The sequence below is a fragment of the Epinephelus fuscoguttatus genome, linkage group LG6 (assembly GCF_011397635.1).
Source record: "Epinephelus fuscoguttatus linkage group LG6, E.fuscoguttatus.final_Chr_v1".
Classification (NCBI taxonomy): Eukaryota; Metazoa; Chordata; class Actinopteri; order Perciformes; family Serranidae; genus Epinephelus; species Epinephelus fuscoguttatus.
This window is the reverse complement of record NC_064757.1, coordinates 44,258,196-44,281,881: the sequence shown is the minus strand read 5'-3', so window position 1 is coordinate 44,281,881 and position 23,686 is coordinate 44,258,196. Positions and strand designations below refer to the sequence as shown.

Sequence of the window (23,686 nt, the reverse complement as noted above, 5' to 3'; positions counted from 1 at the left end):
CAGGTGTGCTAGCTGTCTGAGCAGAGTCACGTTAGCTGTAAACCCTGAAGTTAACTACAATTTGTCACAAGAGAAATGCTACAGCTTCTCAGAAGCAGCGTTACAAGTTTTGTTTTACCAGCAGCCAGGTTTGGTGATGGGTGTTAACCTTGAGGTTGGCTGCAACTTTGCCCTTGAGCAAGTTCTGGTAATACAACATATTTATATGAGCTGTTTTAGTGATCTAATAAAGTCTGGAGGTTGACGCAGGTAGTTTCAGATGTAGCAGTCTTTTACTGAGGTTTTAATAATGTCACTTCATCCACTTAAACTGCTGCTACTAACCTATCACTACCCTACAATACTTGTTTTTAATAATACTGAGTTGATTACATCTCGCATGGCATCTTTCCACATGTCAATCACACACACACATACACTTAAAACAAACAAACAAATATCTGTTGACACGCACTGATCTTTAATGTGAAAGTACAATATAGAGCAGAAACTACAATTACATGACAAAAGGTCTGGAACATTGACTGTAAACAAGGTAAACAGGTTCACTCGTCCACGGCAGGATGTTCATTGTTCAGCCCACACATAGAGACTGAACCATTATGATGATATCTGTCACATGCCACAGTTAAAACGTCAACAGTGGCAGCAGAGACATTAACAACTAACTGCAGCAAGTGAAAGCCAGTTCTTCCACACTGATACGTGAGCTGCAGAGTTCGCTACATTATTTCATACCACCATCATTTCCCTCTGTATATGTTATTAGAAATACATGCTAAACATGGTTTAAATCATCAATCAGCAAATCTGAAAATTATTTTACATGTTTTGTTTGGCAAAATTGAGAACAACATATTGGAGCCCATTTTTTTCAAGGCCAGTGGATCGTAGCCTTACAACATTGTCACGGTAGAACAAGCTCACAGATTATCATACATCAGCTCCACAAGGAAAAAACGTGACGATTCAGGTCACTCACCTTAATACATTTTTAAAATTCTACAAATACAATATTACCTTCAGGATTATAAACACAACTAAACACAAGAATAAAAATAGATATTTACAGTGTGAGTGAGGATTTTTAGTTACATTTTGTGGCTGCCATTATTATTTTAATGTTCACTTGACTTGTACAAAAGTAGTAATCTTAAATAACAATATAGGCTGCAGTTGATTACACTTGTTCACTAACATGTCTGTTACACAGATGCACTAAACTTTAAAGCTCATGAACATGCAAAGAGTCAAACTTGATCTGCTATAATAATCAGTGTAACTTAACGTATGCAACTGTACAGCTTTATGTACCATATTGTTATTTTCATATCAGACATTGGTTAAATAAAGAAATGCTTTCCTTGATATCTATATACACTAGGTTAATGTCTGACTCGTCAAACATAAGCCCACCATTTTGCACTGGAAACTATGCTGCTGTTTGGAATAAGAACAAATGCCTCACAAAATGCTGCAGACCTTGCCTTGTACGGCTTTCATCACATATGCCTGAATCCATTCATTTCTTTCCTCCTCATGTTTTTTCTCGAGCGCATCAATTTCTTTTTGCTGATACTCTTTGTTGTAGGAAGAAAGTTTGTATTTCAGATCATTCATTTCTCGTTCTTGCTTTTTCTTCAGTTTATCAAAGTTTTTCTTGAATGCTCTGTTTTGGCTCAGGCGTTTTATCATATCGTCATTTTTGTTTTCATTTCTCTTCTTCAGATCCTCCATTTCCCGTCTGTACTTTTCCTTCTCAGCTGAAACATCACTGTCGTATCTCAGTCTGAATTCATTGCATTCTTCAGCAAGCTTCCTGGCCTCCTCTTCAGTTTCCCTCCGTACTTCCTCCATTTTCCTCTTGAAGTGTTCTTGTAATACTTGAATTTCCTTGCTCTCATGTTCTCTTCTTATTATGTCGTCTGCATTTTCATATATTTCCATGTCCTCAAATTCATGTCTGAGCTTTTCAATTCGCTCCACTTCTCGTCTCCTTTCTTCCTCTCGACGGCGTTCGTCCCACCATTCCCATCTCTCCTGCTCCCAAGCCTCTTTTCCTTGTCTCATGTCATCTCTGTCTCGTATTAAATACACCAAGCCAGCCATGTCCTGTTTTTCTGATGCATACGCTAGTTTTGCCTCCAGAGTTTCAAGTTCTCGTTTCCAGTCACGTAGTTGATATTCCTCCTCCCTCTTCTTGTTCCTCTCCTCCTCTTCTCTCTTTTCTCTTTCTCTCCTTCTCTTCTCTTCTTCTTTATTCTTTATGTGCTCCTTCTTTTCTTGCACTAGTTTGGCCTTCTCTATTCTTTCTTGATCCAGTTTAGATCTAAGATCTGCAATTGCTTCTTGATATTTTCTTTCAAGGTCCCTCTGTTTCCTCTGTATCTCTTCTTCCTTTGAGCTCATGATTTTTTCTATTTCCTGTTGTATGGCTGCCTCAGCTCCTTGGAAGAAATCTGAGGTGTAGAAGCCACCGTCATTCTCCCTTACCATTGACTCAACCTTGGTCAGCAACTGGCTGACCTGAGAACGATTCTCCCGATTGTTGTTGTTGAAGACATGGTATCGTCCTCCACATTCAGTTATCAGTTTTTTTAAGGCCTTTCCAGTGTCCTCTTCTATGTAACTCTCAATTGTTTGATTTTTAAGTTCATCTCCTCTGGTGAATAGAACAATGATGAAGTCTTCTGATTTCTTACCAAAGAACTCCTTGATCAGTTCCACAGTATCTTTTTCTTCCTGTGTAAAGCGGCCGATCGACAGCACCAGTAAGAAAACATGAGGTCCTGGAGCTAACAGTCTGATGCATTTCCTAACCTCATCCTGAACTTCATCATTGGACAGAGTTGTGTCGAACAAGCCGGGGGTGTCGACCACAGCAACAGGCCTCCCGTCAATCTCTCCTGTTACTTTCTGGCAAATCTTGGTCACTGACATTTGACTAACTCTAGAATTAAAGCGTTCTTTGCCCAAAATCGTGTTTCCAGTTGCACTCTTTCCACAACCAGTCTTCCCAAGCAGCACCATCCTGAGACAGTCTCTCCTTGTCGTCATCCTGAAAGACTCTCCAATTGGTGCCACCCTGGGATACATCCTCGGGGTAATACTAGGAGGCTCTGTTCTCAGGTCCATCTTGGGAGACTCTGTCCTTGGCACCATCCTGGGAGGCTCTGTCTTTGGCACCATCCTGGGAGACTCTCTACCTGGTACTATCCTCGAAGACTCTCTACTAGGCTCCTTCCAGGGAAACTCTTCTCTGAGCACCATTCTGCGAGGCTTTGTACTCGGGGCCAAACTGGGAGGCTTTTGACTCAGCACTGTCCTGAGAGATGCTCTATCAGGCCGTGACCTCTGAAACTTTCCACCGTGATACTTAAAATCTTCAGCATCGGTTGAATGTCTTGCAAGCTCCTTGGGAAACATATCCTTTGTGAAGCTTCTGCATCCCACAACTCCCATCTTTTCCACAGTATGTAACACCTCAGAGACCTGCTCCTTGTCATTGATGTTGTAGACAATACATTGACCACCACCGTTCTGAAGAAGCTGTTGGATGTCTCTGTTTTCCTGGAGAAACCTCTCAACTGCTAGAGAGTCATGATTTGCCTCCACAGTAAAAAGAATCATCATGAAATCATAGACCCTGAAGCTGAATGTTTTTCGGAGGGTCTCTAACTCTTTCTTGTCTTCCTCACTTGGGGCACCTAAAGGTAGGACCAGGATGAAGGCATGGACGCCCTCTGGATCACAGAAGGAGATGCACTTCAGTGATTCCTTCTTTGCTGCCTCCTGAGGTTTTCCATACAAAGCAGGCAGCTGCACCACAGAAACCCGACGTCCACACACCTCTGCCTCATTTTTTACACACTCTGATGAGTCACCTGATGAGCCAAGCTTTCTTGCTCCCAGAATTGCATTAGCTGTTGCAGTCTTCCAGGCTCTATGTCTTCCACACAACACCAGGTTTAGAGGGGGTTTTGCACATGCAGGTGCTACCATGGGATCATTGAAGGTTAAATATCGCCCCCTGTTTTCATCCACTACTTTCTCCATTTTTATCATCAATTCTTGACGATCAGAGTCAAGAAAAGCTCTTTCACTGAAGTTCATTGTGTGCTGTCTTTGTCTGCAGTCTTGGGTAAGTTCGTTCACTGAGTAATTCCCTCCTCTATCATTTTGTGTTAGGACTACCACTGAGTGTTCAAAAGCATCTTGTTCGAAGAAGTTCATGATGAAGTTCAATTTTTGTCTGTCCTCCTCAGTAAAATCTGAAGGGTTCACTAACAGCAGCAGAACATTTGGTCCAGGGGGGTACTGAACTGTGCACTTCTTCATCTCATGTTTCACTCTCTCCAAAGGCAGACTGAAGATGTCTGCTGATTTTATTACTGTGAAGGTTTTTTTCCTCCACTCTCCTTGGATATGTGCAAATTGCTTGGTCATTTTTGGATGAGAAGAATCTGTTTTTCCACTTAGGCAGTCACTCAGTCTTGTCTTTTCATGGTGACTTTTGCCAAACATTGCAATCCGAAGTTCAGATGCTGTAAAACAATAAGAACAAAAGCATTTAAAATGTATGTAATTCTATGAGGTACTTTTCATTGTCTTCTCTTCATTAATGTCAGTCATGCATCCCTAAAGGAGTTTGGAGACAGATTTCTTCTCATCACGCAAAAAATACTACAATGGAAACTGCTTATAACTATCACAGTAACAGTGATCAACTGCCTGTATGGATCAGAAAGGGACAGAATCAGTCCTACAAATGCTCAACTCTTACAGTGTTCATGTTGTATCTTTTCATACATGACATACAAGGAAACTAGAATTACTGCTTCTAGGTTGGGTGTCTCTAATCACCAGTCAAGTTGCAGTTATAGTTTACATCCATGTCTGTGGAAACATGGATGCTTCATACACATCTTCCCCCAGCAGCAATCAAGATAAGTGTCACCAACTCAGTATTTGACCTCTTCCGTTCCTGAGTTATGACATTGAATAATGGCCAGAAGAGTGTTTATGCACAACATTGTGATGTCACAGTGAAGTTGACCTTTGCCCTTTGGATATGAAATGTCATCACTTCATCGATTTATTCTATTTGACTGTTTTGATGTTGATGATATGTTGTCATAATTAGCTTAAGAATTATTGAGTTATCATCAAAAACATGTTTTGTAAGGTCACAGTGACCTTGAACTTTGATCTATGAACACCAAACTCTGATAAGTTCATTATTTGGTCCAAGTTGACATTAGTGGCAAATTTGAAGAAATTCCCCTAAGGTGTTCTTGAGATATAGTGTTTGTCGAGAACTAAACGGACGCAAGGTCACAGTGACCTTGATTTTTGACCATTAATTATTTCATGATTGAGTCCAAGTGGATGTTTGTACCAAAGTGAAGAAATTAGGTTTAAGTTAAGTTACAGTCGTTCTTGAGATACAGGGTTCATGAGAATAGGACAGACGGGGTCATAGTGACCTTGACTGTTGACCTATAGCAAAAATCTAATCATTTCATCATTGAGTCCAAGTGGACATTTGTGCCAAATTTGCAAAAAAAAAACCAAATCCCTCAAGGCATTCATGAGACATCAAGTTCACGAGAATGGGATGAACGGACAGACGACCTGAAAACATAATGCCTACTCTACAGCCACATCTATCTGCGGTGCAGAGGCATGAAAGTAAAACTATGGTATTTCTTCTGGTAGTACGGAGGTCTTGCCTCTGGACTATTAGCTTTCCTCATCAATTTGCCAATAATTTTTTTTTTACTACTGTTGGAATGGAAGTGTACAGAGAGTTTATAAAAGCTTGTCTACTGAAAACAGCTGCCTGCTGCTGCTTTGGCCTGTAGAGCTGCAGAATTGATGAAAATAATTGCAGCACTACATGTTACCCATTCCACATTACAAAGATCCATTCAAGTCAGGGTCAATATTAAACATACATCTTTTGTCCTTTTTTGTTGTTGTGGTAAACATGAACACAAGCATCCAATTTGAGTTTCAGTTACGTTCCAAGATGACCGCTTTAGCCAATCTGTGGGAAAATGTAAGGCTGTAATTTTTGGTCAGGTAAACCTAAAATTTTCAAATTACGAACCTTAGGATTCTATCTTTGCCTTGCTTTCTGAAAATTTGGGCAGCATTTTCAGCTTTGGAAATGCTCTGTTTAGCCAATAAATTTAGTTGACCATATTCACTTATTGCTTAGTTAAATGCTCCTTTAAACCCAGTTTTGTGTTCAGTTCAATTTGTGAACATTTAAACCCAATGCTTTTCAAATATTTGCTATATTAAATAGGCATTAGTGGGTTTTATCAGTGCTAAAGGCATAATTTAGAAGGCTCCTGCTAAACTCACTAGTGCAAACTAAATGGCCATTGGCAAAATTTAACATTTCAACAATGATGTGGTTGCTGTGTGGTTTTATGAAGGCACAAAAACTGCTTGGCTATAATCAGAAAAGACTGTGTTTGGCTTAAAATATCTGGATTTGGTGACACTTTCCCTGCTAGAAACACCTACATGATGTTTTGTTGATGTTTTGTCCATGGCCAAATGTCAAATGTGATGAGGTCTGAGTGACAATCTGTTGCTTCTACACCCTTCCCACCCACAGATTCAACCCTGGGACACTGCGATGAATGGACTCATTGTTCTCTGAGCAGAAACTAATGCCATCAGAATAACTTCAAAGATGCTATAATCACATTAAAATTCTATACTTAGTAACTTATAAGGTTTTTAACTTTCCATTCTCTGAGCCTGCAGCTGTGTTATTAAGGGTTTGGCCCACTGCCTTCATTCTTCTTTATCATGTGACTTCATGGAACAAAAAGTATTTATGATATGAAGTCCTACTTGACTTACCGAATGCCATTTTGTGCGAGGTGAATGGATGGGTGGAGAGTTGTAGTAGCTGTACCTGTTGGGTTTAAGGAAATACCATTACGTAATTACCATCAGTCAGTTACCACGTTACCAGGCATAGTTTGCCAAGAGTATCTAAATCATATTAGCTTTTTGTTAAGGGCCTCAGCAAGTATTTAATAAAACAAAGTATTTAAAGTACATTCAAAATATATTGGGTTAGGGTTAGGGTTAGGTAGAAATATAGTGCACTGTTTTAGTAGCCAAATCACAAATCATGAAAGTACAAGAAAAAAACACTGGCGCTTTGGGATTTTTCAACGTGGATCCTATTTTTCATGTTAATGTGTTCAAGTGAAAAATGTGAGCAATATGTTTTTAAATTGGTCCAGTATTGAGAGAGAGTGCTGCAGCTGGCATCTGCAAATCAGACTACAACATAACCACTCAGGGCAGGTGTGGCTGTCAATTTGTGTCCATTGAAAGTACTTGTTTCTGCCACTGACAGGCTCTTCAATTCTTAGAATTGTGACGTTTACTATGAATTTCCACTTGAAGTTAAAACTATAGGTCCTGGGAAAGATAAGTCATTCACAGCGCATCTCAGTCTTTAAGAAAGCTCCTAAAGTGAAAAACTGTTAAGGTGCGGACACACCAAACCGACATCAAAGAACTAGTGGCGACGAAAGCCAACTGTTGCGTCGTCTACGTCGCCTCACGTCGCCCTGTGTCAGTTGCATTTGAACACACTACACGGACTACATCCGACGGCCAAGTAGCACGTACGTTCTGCGCCTGCGTGAGAGAGAGCGGAGTGAGAGAGTGGTACATCCTGTCAGCCGAGGGGTTTCCTATCTGTGCAGCCGAGCACCGCAGCACCTCCACGGACTATTACATACAGATTCAACATGCTCAAATGGCCGAAAAGCCGCCGACGCCAAAGTGCCGATGGTGTGGGACAAACCGCAAAAACTAGGGCGACAGACGCTCACCGACGGGCCAACTTTGGTCAACAGCCGACTGTCGGCTTGGTGTGTCAGGGCCTTTAGGAGTAGAGAGGAGGAGTTTTAAAAGGCTTAAGAGTTTCTTAATCAGAGGAGAAAATGACAGAAAGACAAAGAGGTCGGATAAATATTCTCCACATACACAAACATTCTGAGAGCACTCTCAGAGAGCTCCTAACTTAGCCTGAATTTTTTCAGTAAGGAGTCCTACCTTAGGAGTGATTTAGGAAAGTTCTCTCTGAGTAAGGAAGGGACAGAAACTTTTACCTTAATGAGGAGGTGTGAAAAAAAAAATGAGGAGGTGTGGTTGACCCCGTTGCTAGGTGTGACACATTTTAGTGATCATACTACACAATGACAACACTTTCACAGTCAGCAGTTAATTTCATTTCCACTGGGTGTCCACACCTTGCAGGCTCACAAAGGGGCCTGTCTGTGACAACCAATCACATCTGTTAAAAGAATGTGTCATACTTAGCAATGGGGTCGACCACACCTCCTCACTGAAGTAAACGTTTCTGTTCCTTCCTTGCTCAGAGTTGCTCTGAGAAATTTCCTAAATCACTCCTAAGCTAAGACTAAAACCTTTCAGGCTAAGTTAGGAGCCCTCTAAGAGTGTTCTCAGAATGTTTATGAATACAGCCCCTGAATATAAATCCTATAAAGTGCCTCAAATCATAAATAACATTCAATTCCATTCAATTCCAAACAATAAAATTTCATTTATCCCGAAGGATATTCTTGTGTCAGAGAATGCCTCAATTACAGTAACACAAATTACAGCAACAACAATTAACATTTACAAACCAGTAGCAACCATAACAACCAGTGGGTTCCCGAGGTCAGGGTCACACACTGGGCCCAGTTTATAAAACAATAGGATATTAAGCATCATTCAAAATATTCAAAATATCACAATATATAAAGATACAAAGTGTTTAAGGAGCATATAAAATGGTTGCTTGATTTTTCTTTTTACTATTTCCTTGTCACATAGTGAAACAATACTGTACTTACTTCAAGTTGTTGTATCTGTTACGGCAGTACTCTCATAGTTTCGGTTTTTAGATCGGGCGAGACCATTCTGACACCTGCATAGGATCAGAAAACTCTTTTCATTAATCAAATTAATGTCATAAGATACATATACACATATATCCTGTATCCTTTTGGTTATTTGTGGCATTTATTATCAGTTAAATGTACTCACCAGATAAAAGTTCTTGTTGCAAGAAGTGTTTTCATTAAGTCTCAGCTCCAGAATAATGGCAGTTCATCCGCGCCTGTCTTTTGTGCCAGCAGTTAGGTATGACAGCAATGAAAGGGCAGGGCCTACAAACTGAACTAACAAAGAGCTAAGAGAGGATTGACTGCTGACAGTTTTTTGTAGATTAATTAATTAGGTTTGGAGTTCCCCTTTCAATGGTAGAGGGAAAAGTTCTTAAAATATTTTTTGTAGTTCGCTCCACTTCCTGTTGATGAACAGAAAAATATCTTCAAAGAAAAAGCAGGATATTTCCTCTTCAGCTGAAGTGCAGCTAATCAGTGTTTAGTCTTTAGACCTCGTCACAGATTATGACATTAAAAGGGAAAGACAGTTACCTCCTTACTTATACTCCAGCTTGCCCTGTAGCTACATTGCATTCTGGTTTACATCATTCTCCTTTGGGTCTTTATGCTTGAGCTTTAATTCTCTGTCTGAGCCCAATTAGCCTGAACCAACCCGTTCGGTTCCGGCCAGGCTGTAAATGGTCAGTATTCCCCTGGGCTTGAATCGGGTCGGCTTCTCACCAATTTCCTTTATATATATATATATATATATATATATATATATATATATATATATATATATATATTATTCATTTTCTTTTTTCAAATAAACACAAGAAGTTTGTGCTCTAGAAAAGGATCAGCACTCAGTGAATAACCTCCTAAGCCCTATGATAAGCTATTATGGCAAGGCTTAACTCTACAGACCAGTGAGCAGTGATAACTAACATGTCTTTGGGGTCATCAGGTGGGAACCTCCTTTCACCAGTGTTTCGCCTAGTTGGTCCCACGACACCTCCAGGAGGCTAGACAGTGATCTCTAATGTCCCAGAGACACTCCCCTAATGCCAGGTCTCCCTGCACCAACCCAACAACCTCCTTTACCTTACTTACACATGGCTTTCTCAGCCCAAACAACACTGCCACCTTCAACCAAACCCAGGCTCCGTACATGCGAGCTCCAGGTAGAGACAGTGCTGATACTACCTTTCCTAGCACATTCACCATACTCTATTTCACACGCTACATAGCATAACTACAATATAGCTAAAGTTAAAGGAGATAGAGAAGATAAACTCACAGGATCCGCTAACACACTCACCTTACAGCATGGTCTCAAACAAAAGGGATTCAAATAGGCCACTCCCACACTTAAATAACCTTCCTCTTCCTGGATTTTCTCCTGAGAGGACCGATTGGTGGATCTCTCCACCTGATCTCAAGGAGTTATGTGCCCTGCTTAGTAGTTCCCCCTGCTGGCCCCCAACTGACATTATTCCTCCTCATCCAAATCCACTGACTAGCTCTGGCTGCTTCATCTGACATTTCATTAAATGTAATGAAACTGGCAGTTCTCTCGCATAAATAGCAGTTACATGGGACTAAATGAAGAGGGAAAGAGAAACTGGGGGGGCCAACAAAAAAAGGAGACAGAGAGAGGGGGGCGCAACGACTTGTTTGGCAGCATCTGCTTCTACCTCCCTAGCAGTGTGAGAGTTGTGCGAAACATACAGCAGAGAGTAATGATCACCATCTAGACCACATCAACACACTCTCACTCCGACCTCGTCTCATACCGACATTTGGTCATTGACTTACCACATTGTCATCTGACGTCCAAGGTACCCTGGGTGTGTTGGTTGATGACATTCTGGGACGCCGTGTCAACTTCATCCTGTTACATGCATTGTCTGTTTTCAAAATACACTTCTGTTTTCACAGGAAATGTACATTTTGCATACAGTCTCTTTCAAAATAAAAGCACTACGTTGGTACAACACTATGACTTGCACGTGGCTGGGCTTGGGCAACAGAAGCACATGGTTGGTTTTAGGAAAAAGAACAGGGTTTGGCTTTACAATCGTATGGGAAGCAGACACCGGCCTCCTGGGTGAAAGTCAGTGGTTGTTGGACCCATCCACCTCCACCCTCCACCTGCCCTACTCGGACTTCCGTTGCCATAACTTTAACTGTTGTCCCGCCGTGTTTCCCTCTGACGCCACTGGGCGCTGTTAAACAATAACGGCAACCAGTTGTCTATCATGCCAATATGAAAGGGCCACGTTTTCTGTGGTGTTGACTGCATCACCTTGGACCACCATGGGCACTGGAAGATGGAGCCGCACCTGGGGGCACAGCCCACTCTGCTATACCTGTTGTGCATGAGACACAATGCTGACGACAGACTATTGAAATAATGGAAGGAAAAGAAAAAAAAGAAGCGGTGCGAGGAAACAAATCAGCCCTGAGCTTGTAATAAGTGTATGAATATTGAAATAGACCTTTTTTCCAGTAGAAATTCATGTTTTGATCGGGCTCAGGTCCAAAGCTGTTGCTGTGGTTCTGGCTCGGGACAGTCTTGGACAGAAACTTTGAAAGTTCATGCAGGGTTGGGCTTGATTTTCTGGGCCTGATCACTTCTGTGGGCCTCTTATCCAACACTTTTGAATATGCCCGAAATGCTAAGTTGAAGATAAAGTTCAAAGATCAGTTGAAAGACTGAAAAATGGACTGGATGACCTGAAGCACACTTTCTCCACTGAGATGTTTTCCTTCTTCGGTTAACTGGTTTTGATGAAAGTTTCAAATCACTGGCTGTTGCAGCTTGTTAGATGATTATCTAACTGCCTGAAAAGTCATTTTGGTCGTCGACTCTGCAAACCCCAGAAAATGGCCGCTGAGTTGGGCCAGACCACACTGAAATTGTGGGCCCTCTGTCAGCATGAATGTTTTAGATAAACATGTTTATACGCATGCAGACACATTATTACACCTTGTAAGGTATTTGGGTTGTTTGATTTATACTCTCACACTGCTCGTATGTGTGTTATTTTTTGAACGCTGATCATAAAGCTATTTTTGCTTTGTATGAAAACAGAACAGAGGAAAGATCAGAGAGCGGACGATACTGCGTCCCACTGATCTGCCAGACGAACAATTTTAAGCTCAACCACGCTGCTGTAAGGCAGCAGGGGTCTTTATTTTTCATACCTGAGAGCCTGTTGGATGTGTTTGATTTATAACACAGCCCCGCCTGGATGTAGCAGCGTGTATGTATTAAACACATACATTTGTTTTAAATACATACAAGCCGCTGCATGTTTGTAGACCCCTCGCTCCCTCTTTTTATCCTGGGAGGTCACTGGGTATGTTTGATTTATAGCCTGGTCCCTCCTGGCTGTGTTTTCACATGAATCCAACACCACCCCACCCCTCCCCCGGTGTGGAAAGAATTAATAAAACACACACACACACACACACACACACACACACACACACACACACACAGACTTCAGCAGGCTCAGTTGGACCTGTCTGGCTGAACGAACTACTCTCTCCAACATTTCTGATCTGTATCAGAACTCTCACTCACTCACACTAACAGAGGAAATACATGCATCCACAGTGTTTTTTTTTTGTTTTTTTTTTTAAATCTGTGCCGGTATACTTTTCATGCACAACAACTGCTGTTGCCAAAACTGTGAAAATGGATTCTCATCAAACATTGCTGAAATTGTACTTTTTGTGCTGAAATATAAAATGGCTTCACACCATGTTTGCCATGGATTTTATACACTGCAACTTTGTTTGTTGCAGGTTTGCTGTTAAACTTTGGGACAGATGAATCCAGTGTCAGACAGCATCTGTTTTCATACATGCTCTGATTTCGTCTTGTTGTCGACGGCCAGTGTCTCTTTTAAAAGGCAAAATGTTTAGAAATGTGCACGTAGCGTAAAAGTAAAGGACTGCAGCATAAAAAACCAGTTCACTCACTCAACATAAAAGTTTTTGGAAACAGCTTACACTCAAAACCTTTAGGTTAGTACAATAGAGTAACTATTAAATAAATATTTTGAATTCACCAGACACAGAAATAAATATGTAACATGACCCTTGTCTGACGAGAGTTTTGTGTCAGTTTAACATAATTTTTTTGTTGTTTTAGCATTTAACTCTTGTCATATGAACATGAAAACATCGAGCACACATTTTAAACACCATTTCTTGATACTGGGATTTAAACTGATTAAACTAAACTGGCACGTGAACAAAGTCTTTGTGTCATTTTGACAATCGGACATTTGTGTAGGCTTTACATTAAATTTTGTGTCATGGATAAATTGGGGTTTACAGTGTACTATTGTAATATGGGGTTGAGCAGTATATTAATATTATATCTATCTTGATATTAGACTAGATTTTAGATCTTGGATATCATATCAGAAGTGTCGCCTTTTCCTGTTTTTAAAGCTGCATTAACTCAACTTTATTTAAATAGCACCTTTTATACAAAACATACAGCTCAAAGTGCTTCACACGACAAAACTGGAATGACACAGACACAATTTAAAGGATAAGACAAACAACTACACATAAAGTTTTGCAAGAGTAGAAAATTAAGACAATAGGACAATAAAATATTAAAAAAAACATACCAAACAAAACAGAAAAAACAAACAACAGATGATTAAAAATTCTTAGAATAAAAAGAAACTAACGAAATAAAATTTAATTAAAATAAACAGTAAGAATAAAATTGACTGAAATGCTTCTCTTTGTTAAAAAGCCAGATTAAAACGATTTTTTTTAATTTTACATACATATATATGTATGTAAATATGACTTTTTTTTTTTTCATGTCGCAACACTACCAGGCAACATATGTGGTATTGGTTTGGCTGTCCTCGTCTTTCTGGGTGATGCAAGTCACCAACTTTCTATACATCAAGATGACTGAACCCTCTCGAACAGCGAGACTTGAAATAAAATGGGCTGAAAGGTTTTTCTGTTGTTGTGCTGCTGTTAAATATTCTGCTCCTGGAGTGCATGTGTAGTGTATATACAGTATGTGTGCTTTATTTCTCCAGCTTGCTTCTGTTTTCCTCTTTTAATTTCTTTGTCTCTCTTTCAGACTCTTTCTTTTCTTTTGGGCCATCTCAGTATTTTAGCTTGATGTATTTTCTTCTTTATTAAATAAGCATTATGTCATACAGCTGACATTTCCCCTCCCCCTCTCCTCCTCTCTCTGACTTTACATTTTGTCTTCTTTTATTTTGTGTCTATTTTTCTTTCCTCCTTTAGTTATTTATCCTCCTCATATTCTCCCTCTCACTGTTTTCACTCCCCCTCTTCCCCCGAGAGTCACTTTGACAGAGAAAATAAAGTTGTCTAAATTGTGACCGTGATGGATTCTCTATCTGCCGACACTTTCTCAGAAATCAAACGGAGCCAGCGTCTGCCCTGAAGGAGGGAAATCAATCTAGAAATAATTGGCTGATTTAGAAAATGGTCAGCGGGAATGTTTAATCAACATGAGTTTTCGGTAAAAACACCAGTATGGTTAATTATGTTTGTGCATGTCTTCACAGAGAAGGTTTGGATTCAGTGTTCGATGTTTAACTCTGGTTTCGAACATGTTTTAACAGTCTGAACGTTAAATGGGGCTTTTGATTGCATCAAGAGGCGTTTTAGTGAAGTCGAGTCAAACTTCATTAGTTGAGCGTTTCTCACACAAGGAAACTCAATGTGCTTTGAATTATCTGGACATTAAAGAGCAGTTGTGGTTTGGATTTAGTATCATTTCTTTTCACTTTAAGTGGTTGTCTCAAGCTGTTTGCAAAGAGTAATTAGTCTTCTGGCTCGAAGGCACTTTGGCAGGAAAACCAGAGAGTCGTGTGAGAGTTGAACCTGTGACCTCTCAGTAACGATCTGGTCCGTCTGACACCCTGCTGCCCCGCTGGGAGAGAAAAAACCTGTGGGAAATAGTTTTAAAATAGTTTGGGCTGGATATGAAAATGTGGTTTTGAACGTGGCGTTTGCTCATGTTGTTAGAATGATGTTTTTGGGTGGACGAGGTGTTGTTTTAGTGGAGCTGTGACCCAGGAACCAGTCAGCTCACTGGCTGCGTGCTTTAACAACATCATGGTCATTAGCTGCTTCGAACAGAGTGAGAGACACCAGATATTTCCCATAAATCATTTGGGTTTGGTCAGATGTGAAATCTTGCTGTTATTAGATGGGAAACGTTTCCAAAATCAGACCTGGACAGAGTCACTGACACGTCACACCGTCCCGTCTGCAGCTCTGTTAGTCAGCAGTTTGTTTTTGCCCCGTCAGAGGCACAGTTGAAGGTGATGATGATGTCACACGGCCTGTTTGTTTGACACTTTAGTCAAGTGAATCTGAACATGTTCTGACAGACATGAGCAGCAGGTCAAAATGTCATTTTGTAGACGGGAAAATGATCAAAATTGAGTTTTAAAGATGCTGCAGTTGGTGCTGCCGGACTTCAATGTGTCAAACTTAAAAAGATAATAAAACCTCACAGCTGCTTGAAGAGAAAATGTTTCTAGAAAGCATTTAACCTTGTGACCCATCAAAACAAAGCTACGGCTACTTGTAGCCTTTCATCACCAGTTGTTTCAACCTGGTACCAGTCTGAAGTCTTCAAAATCCAGTGCTTGGTCAGTGACTTCCAGTGTCAGACACAGACGAATAAAGCCCTCCTTTTACATCGACATGACACGCAGCCGGTCGCAGTTATTGTTTAACGGTGCCCAGCGGTGTCAGGGGGAAACTTAGTGGGACGACAACGATAGTTAAGGAGGCAGAAGTCCAAGTAGGACAGGTGGGAGGGATGATGGATAGATCCAACAATCACTGACTTTCACCCAGGAGGCTGGTGTTCTCTTCCCAGAAGACCATAAAGCCAGACTCTGTTCTTTTTTTCCTAAACCCAACCACATGTGTTCGTTGTTGAAGGAAAAAAAGGTCAATATGCAGTGTGGTGCCAACATAGTGATTTTATTTTGAAAGAGACTGTATGTAAAGTGTATATTTCCTGTGAAAACATTAGTGTGTTTTGAAATATTTGGATATTTGATTTTCTCTTCAGGTATTTTCAGGATGCTGCACTTTGACTTGTCGCAGTTTCCATAAGCTAACAATTGTAAAGTTTGTGTGGCATTTTTTAAATCAAACGTGTTTATGTTTTTCATCGCAGGTCCTGTATCTTCTACAGAGCGTGTATGGACATCCCCAGAGGAACAGAGCTGCTGGTGTGGTACAATGACTCCTACACTTCCTTCTTCGGCATCCCGCTGCAGTGCATCGCTCAGGACGAAAACTGTGAGAGAACAGCACTCACCTTTCTAACTTTATTCACCTTTATCTTTGTCTTTGAGCCTCCTCTGTCTCGTTTTCTCCTCGTACGTTTGATGAACATCACTTTCAAAATGGCAGCTAAACAGCAACAAGACATTTACTGTTGTACGCAGGCCAGCAGTTAGGAAATATGGGCAGGGGGAGGACATGTTCCAAAGTGGGCCTGTAATCCACACCCTGGGGGGGGCGGCTTATTCTCTTACTTTGAAAAGCAGAGGTAGTCACATTTGTTGCGGGCCTCAGTATGCAGAAATATGTAAATACACCATTTATTTAACCTCTCTAACTCCGCCAGGACGCCGATGTCCCCCCCCCTTTTCCTTTAAATGGTATCTCCCAGGCGCACTACGTCATCAAACCATGTGATGATTGGTATTGCCGGATTCAGGAAGCTCTCGACTTTTCATTCATCGTTTTTCTTTTATTTATAATGTATTTTGCACCAGAGCAGCCTAAACACACAAAATCGTAATGAGTGGTGACAAGTCATGTCATGCCGTTTTTCGACGGGAAAAGTTAAAGGATTACTCGCGATCTTATGTGGAGCTGTTAGCGGGGACTTAGCTGGTTTATAAAAGGTAAGAGTCTCACTCCTACCACTATTTTTGGCTGAGATATACCGTCTAGAAAGTGGGATCATAACTTTCACGTTTCATATGGCTTTATTTGGTGATATTTTATGGTGTTTCTGTGTCATAAACAACATCAGCTATCATAATCACACCTGATTTCAATAAGGTACAATGTCTGAAGCTGGCTGAGTGTTGTTTGATCACTGATAGTACTGTTTTGAAGCCGAGTGACCGACTTGTCATTTGGAGCTCCGCCTGGATCTTTCCATGGTAAAAACACTGTAGAATGGTCATACTTTGAGCAGTCTTCTTCAAATTTGACACAAGTGTTCATTGATAGTGTGCCTACAGCCCCACAGTGTCATTTACCTGCTCAGATGAAGCCACAGACAGTTATTCATCCTGAAAATCATTTTTTATTTTATTTTAGGCAAAATCTTCAATTTTTTACTGACTTCAGAGGCCCATTACTCTGTCTCTGTATCACCTAGAGTGTTTCTGACACTTTCACAAGAAACTTCAGGGAGTTTCCTTTCTGGCAAGACCTCATGCATGCATGTAGTCAGAGCGGTTCAGACGCTACAGTCATTTTAATTTAGGTATGTCATTTTAGGCGTTTTTGCTACAAAATGGGGGTGGAGTACAGTACAAGAGGTTTTTAAGGAGCTCCTGATTTTTGGTGACACATTCTGACTCATCGCGCATCTGCCTCAATATACATAACCTGTGTTGTCAGTGATTTCAGTCAGCAGGTAACTCGTTGTACTTGATTGCCTTTAAGGGTCAACCATAGACCTTTTCATGGCCCACCGTGGCCTCAGGCCGGGGTCATCTGCACTCTTTGACTCCCCTGACGGCGGACCTGGTTGTATGTCTCTACCAAAGCTGTTGTATAGTGTGTCTCGCTGACGTCTCCTTGAGCCAGAAAGTGAAATATTTACACTAGCTGAACAGTGAGGTCATCCTCTGATGAGAAGGTGACAGGTTCAGGTTTGTTCAGCTGCCTCGTGATAACGCTGATAAAATCATCAGCTAAATGATTCAGATGTAAATGTGACATCCAAAGAAACCTCACGGCTCTGCAACCGCTCCGTCTGCAGGGAAAAATCTGCAAGTTTTTTTTTGATGTCGCTCCAATTTTGTTACCGACAGTATTTAAACTCTTAGACGTGGACAGAGCTTTTGGCCCGCCACAAAAACAACGCAGTAAACGCAGTTTTTTTCAACAAACTTGCTGTCTGATTTATTTACCTGACAATCCGAGCCAGTCAAAACAAGACTGGAAGAACTCTTTTGTTTGCTAAGATGTCGGCATTCTGCGGCTGGGTGTCGACCCGCTGCCCCTCACTCCGTGTTCCACTTCTTCAACCAACACCAGCGTTTAGCCCCAGCCCAGTTTTTTTAAAGAAAAGTTTTGTATCAAAACTTCTCATCTTCTTTTCCTGCAAACAAAATTACACACATTTTTTGAACCTCTGTCTTTTGTTCAGGATTTTATTGTCAACATATTTCTTGCTGATTTATGAAAACCTCATGACTCCAGTTTGGCGTTGTTCATGTTTGAACTCAGGAGTCCGCTTGGTTCTTGTTTGGTTCCACAATTTGCAAAATCAAATGACTCATTTTGAATAAATGGTTTACTTTTCTGGCAGAGGGTAGAAAGTATTCCTGAAATTTGATTTTTACAAATATCAAATATCTTGGAGTCATAAAAATGTTTTAATTTGATTTATGATTTAATTTTTGTCAGATTCAGTTGATCTCTGACGAAACAATCAGATGTTTTACAGCCTCTTAAACTCATGCATGAATAATGTTTCCTGTTACATTTAGCTGTTGGGGAAAACATTTTATGTAACTCACTTTATTTGTCTCGCTAGTTGGACGTATATTTCCTTTTAGTTGTTTGTATAACAGTCTTAAAGTTACATCCTGGGGGCGCCCAGTAGCTCAGCAGGTCGGGCAGGCAGTGTCCCTGTCGCAGTAAAAAAAAAAAACATCCTGAAGACGACGCTCAAAGTCCGGTTGTTTGGTGAAGTCCCCTCAAAGTTTTTGTGATTTCAGTTGGTTGAAATGTTTTTGACAAACTGGGATGTGACGTTCATGTCATTGAAGAACACGGGACAGAGTGTGTGTGTGTGTGTGTGTGTTAACATATTAGAAAAATGCAGGCCGTCTTCTTTTTCTTCTCCTCCACTCTGTGTCCTCCTCTTCCCCTCCTTCCTCCTCTGCTTCTCCTCCATCTGCCCCCTCTGTCTTTCTCCCTCTGTCACTAATTTGTTTTTGTTTACATCTCCTCCAGTTTTCTGCTCAGTCAGCCTGTTTATATCTTTTCCATTCAAACTGTTTTTCTGTGGATTTGACAGAGTAACTTTACCCTGCAGGGGGAAAAACAAACTTTGACATTTCTTTTTTCTTACACAATTATGGAGCAAAAAAAAAAAACATCAACATGAAGAAGAAGTTTTAATCTTTGGAATCTAAATTGAAATGAATTGAATTAGGAGCTCGTCTTTCACAGAGTCGCAGTTAAATGAGATCGTGCTGATTGCAAATTAGAGACGTTTGGCCACAAACTGGTTTGTTTTACAGACGGAACGACTCTTTTACATGACATCGTTCGTCATGACGGGACCGTGGCAGCCTCAGCAGTCACATACACGCACAAACATGTGTACTGCTATGTTCATGAGGACATGTTAAGCCTGTACATTACTCATAAAACCTTTTTCCCCAGTTTCAACAGAAATTGAATATAGATTTACAGTACAGGCCAAAGGTTTGGACACACCTTCTCATTCAATGCGTTTTCTTTATTTTCATGACTATTTACATTGTAGATTCTCACTGAAGGCATCAAAACTATGAATGAACACATGTGGAGTTATGTACTTAACAAAAAAAGGTGAAATAACTGAAAACATGTTTTATATTCTAGTTTCTTCAAAATAGCCACCCTTTGCTCTGATTACTGCTTTGCACACTCTTGGCATTCTCTCCATGAGCTTCAAGAGGTAGTCACCTGAAATGGTTTTCCAACAGTCTTGAAGGAGTTCCCAGAGGTGTTTAGCACTTGTTGGCCCCTTTGCCTTCACTCTGCGGTCCAGCTCACCCCAAACCATCTCCATTGGGTTCAGGTCCGGTGACTGTGGAGGCCAGGTCATCTGCCGCAGCACTCCATCACTCTCCTTCTTGGTCAAATAGCCCTTACACAGCCTGGAGGTGTGTTTGGGGTCATTGTCCTGTTGAAAAATAAATGATCATCCAACTAAACGCAAACCGGATGGGATGGCGTGTCGCTGCAGGATGCTGTGGTAGCCATGCTGGTTCAGTGTGCCTTCAATTTTGAATAAATCCCCAACAGTGTCACCAGCAAAACTCCCCCACACCATCACACCTCCTCCTCCATGCTTCACAGTGGGAACCAGGCATGTGGAATCCATCCGTTCACCTTTTCTGCGTCTCACAAAGACACGGCGGTTGGAACCAAAGATCTCAAATTTGGACTCATCAGACCAAAGCACAGATTTCCACTGGTCTAATGTCCATTCCTTGTGTTTCTTGGCCCAAACAAATCTCTTCTGCTTGTTGCCTCTCCTTAGCAGTGGTTTCCTAGCAGCTATTTGACCATGAAGGCCTGATTCGCGCAGTCTCCTCTTAACAGTTGTTCTAGAGATGGGTCTGCTGCTAGAACTCTGTGTGGCATTCATCTGGTCTCTGATCTGAGCTGCTGTTAACTTGCCATTTCTGAGGCTGGTGACTCGGATGAACTTATCCTCAGAAGCAGAGGTGACTCTTGGTCTTCCTTTCCTGGGTCGGTCCTCATGTGTGCCAGTTTCGTTGTAGCGCTTGATGGTTTTTGCGACTCCACTTGGGGACACATTTAAAGTTTTTGCAATTTTCCGGACTGACTGACCTTCATTTCTTAAAGTAATGATGGCCACTTGTTTTTCTTTAGTTAGCTGATTGGTTCTTGCCATAATATGAATTTTAACAGTTGTCCAATAGGGCTGTCGGCTGTGTATTTCTTCTGCACAACACAACTGATGGTCCCAACCCCATTGATAAAGCAAGAAATTCCACTAATTAACCCTGATAAGGCACACCTGTGAAGTGGAAACCATTTCAGGTGACTACCTCTTGAAGCTCATGGAGAGAATGCCAAGAGTGTGCAAAGCAGTAATCAGAGCAAAGGGTGGCTATTTTGAAGAAACTAGAATATAAAACATGTTTTCAGTTATTTCACCTTTTTTTGTTAAGTACATAACTCCACATGTGTTCATTCATAGTTTTGATGCCTTCAGTGAGAATCTACAATGTAAATAGTCATGAAAATAAAGAAAACGCATTGAATGAGAAGGTGTGTCCAAACTTTTGGCCTGTACTGTATGAAGTATAAGTATTAGTGCTGCAGCTGAAGTGATTGTCATGTCTGTTCATTGGTGCAGCGTGTCAGCCCAAAGTGAAATGTCTTGACAATATCTGGATGGATTGACATGATATCCAGTGCAGACAGTTCGTGGCCCTCAGAGGATAAACCCTAATGACTTTAGTTATCTGTCTAACTGAGAATGTTTGACCCTCTGATAACAAACCTCCCGCACTCAGCCGCGAGGGGTTGTTGTTTTCACGATCCTGTTTAAAATCGATCTAAAGTAAAAAGCAACAAGACCTAGAGTGTTCATTCTTTTGCAACAGAGAGCTAAGACCAGGGGCGTAAATATAGACAGTGCAGGTAGTGTGGATGCACCTGGGCCTATGGGGTGCGGGGTCCAGTGGAGAGAGTGGTTGGAGGTAGGCCTGTCGCGATATGCAATAAGTCGGTTAATTGCACGGTAAACTAAAAGGGAGACAGGAACGTGTTTTGGATTTAAACCAAATGACAGAGGGGAGCCCAGTAATTTGGACGAGCTGGTGTGCCGGGTTTGTTCTAAAACCATCTCAACAAAAAGAGCAAATACGACCAACTTAACTGCACACCCGAGAGTGGGAGACTGGGAGTCTATTTTCTTGTATTTATTTATTTCGAATATTTAAATTTTCGTAAATGTTCTTGTTAAATAAATGTTTATTTCTCTTTAAAATGGTGTACTTGCATCAATATGCCTTTATTATTATTATTTATTAATAGCAAAATTACAACAATAATAAAAATGGTCTTGAAAGCACAATATTACGCAATATTATCGCTTATCGCAATAATTTCTGACGCAATTAATCGCCCAGCAAAATTTGTTATTGTGACAGGCCTAGTTGGAGGGCCCGCTCTCCTCAGAGCAGAGAACAAGCCCTTACAGGTGATTCAACTTGCCTCGTCAGAGACACGCCTGTGATCAAAGACGAAGTCACGTTAAACTACAAATCTATCATCTATTGTATCTGCCCTCAAGATGACAAACTCGTCTCCGACAATGTTTATTTTTTTCTTTTGTGAAATAGTCAGTAGAAATCCAGAACAAAATGATATGTTCATTTTACATAAACTGTAAATAAACTATTTTAATAATGCATTTAATTAATAATCTCCTCTTTCATTTGGTATTTGTGTCATATACAGGTTTGCAGTGATGATTGGTAATACATATGTTGATGTTGTCCAACGTCAAGTCTGTATTTGATCATGTGACGATACTATAAAATATACAGTAGCTGTTTTGATGCCAAATCTGGCACTGGGGCCCGTCCTACCTACCGTACGCCACTGTCTTTTGTGCCATTATGTTGTCCACATGCGATGACATCATTAAATTATGCTACAACAGTCCAAAAGACGAGGTGACACCTCAGTGTTCTCCTGTCATGGCTGCAGGAGATTGTAGTTTACATGATCCTGTTAAAATCTACCTAAAACAAGTCTATAACAGCGAGAGCATTCAGTCTTGATTCTGCAACATAGAGCTCAGACTCCTGTCTTTTGCTCCATAATGTTATCTGCTTGTGATGATGTCATTACGTTATGCTCCATCGGTCCAAATGAAAATTGTGCGGTGGCACCAGAGGAGCAGGGAAGCAGGCTGATAGGAATGTTGGATTTTTTTATGACACATTTTCAGTTCTTAGTTAAATTGTTATGGTTCATTGACTTACATAACCTTAGCTTTCTTTAGCTTTCAGGTCGTACAGATTTTAAGGCATATGAAATATCAAAAAATACCAACATAGGTACTGGAGAAATAATTCTACTGCAAATGAAACTATCAAAACTTGTAAAAATGAGCACATCTCAAAAACTCAAAACTGCACATAGTTCAAATAACGTTTTGAGCTTTAAGTAATATTTTGATTATGTTTCTTTATTTAGATTTTTTTTTGATATTTGGATATTTAAAAAATGACATCATTTCTATACTTTATCAGTTATTATAGTTTATTGACTGACATAACTTTTAGCTTTTACGTTGTACAGATTTTAGGGATATGAAGCATTTGAAAATACTCTCAGAAATGACATCACAATTAGGAAAAACACCAAATTATGAACTGGTGGACTGCTTCTATGGCAGAGTTCAAAGGATTAAATGTAATAAATATTATCAGTGTTTTATGTCACCTGCAGATTAACATTGATATGTGCAGTTTTGTTTTGTTTTTATGAGCTGTGCGCATTGCTGTCAGAAACAGAGTCAGATCAAAATATACACTGAACAAACATGAACATTATGACCCTTAACGACAGTTGGATTAGTCGCTGAACTGTTGTGTTAGACTGCATTAGTATTAGCTAGGTGTACCTAATAAACTGGCAACTGAGTGTAGATTGAAATGGACCAGTCCCTCTTTCATATGGTAGTAAGT

At 40.6% G+C, this 23,686-nt stretch overlaps 2 protein-coding genes across 3 annotated transcripts in view; one reads left to right on the top strand and one right to left on the bottom strand.

Annotated features, from left to right (window-relative positions):
- The window catches only part of prdm6 (PR domain containing 6), a 158,980-nt gene that overhangs the window by 85,666 nt on the left and 49,628 nt on the right, over window positions 1-23,686 (top strand). For both annotated transcript variants that reach the window (XM_049579643.1, XM_049579644.1), the window contains exon 6: window positions 16,159-16,283. In XM_049579643.1, the coding sequence (XP_049435600.1) occupies window positions 16,159-16,283 (125 nt within the window). The remainder of the gene's footprint in view (window positions 1-16,158; window positions 16,284-23,686) is intronic.
- LOC125890817 (uncharacterized) lies at window positions 454-9,173 on the bottom strand. Its single transcript, XM_049579631.1, has 4 exons — window positions 9,097-9,173; window positions 8,904-8,977; window positions 6,883-6,937; window positions 454-4,544 (listed from the first exon to the last, which is right to left on the bottom strand). The coding sequence occupies exons 3-4, from the start codon at window positions 6,890-6,892 to the stop codon at window positions 1,465-1,467; spliced, it is 3,090 nt and encodes a 1,029-aa protein (XP_049435588.1). The 5' UTR covers window positions 6,893-6,937; window positions 8,904-8,977; window positions 9,097-9,173; the 3' UTR covers window positions 454-1,464.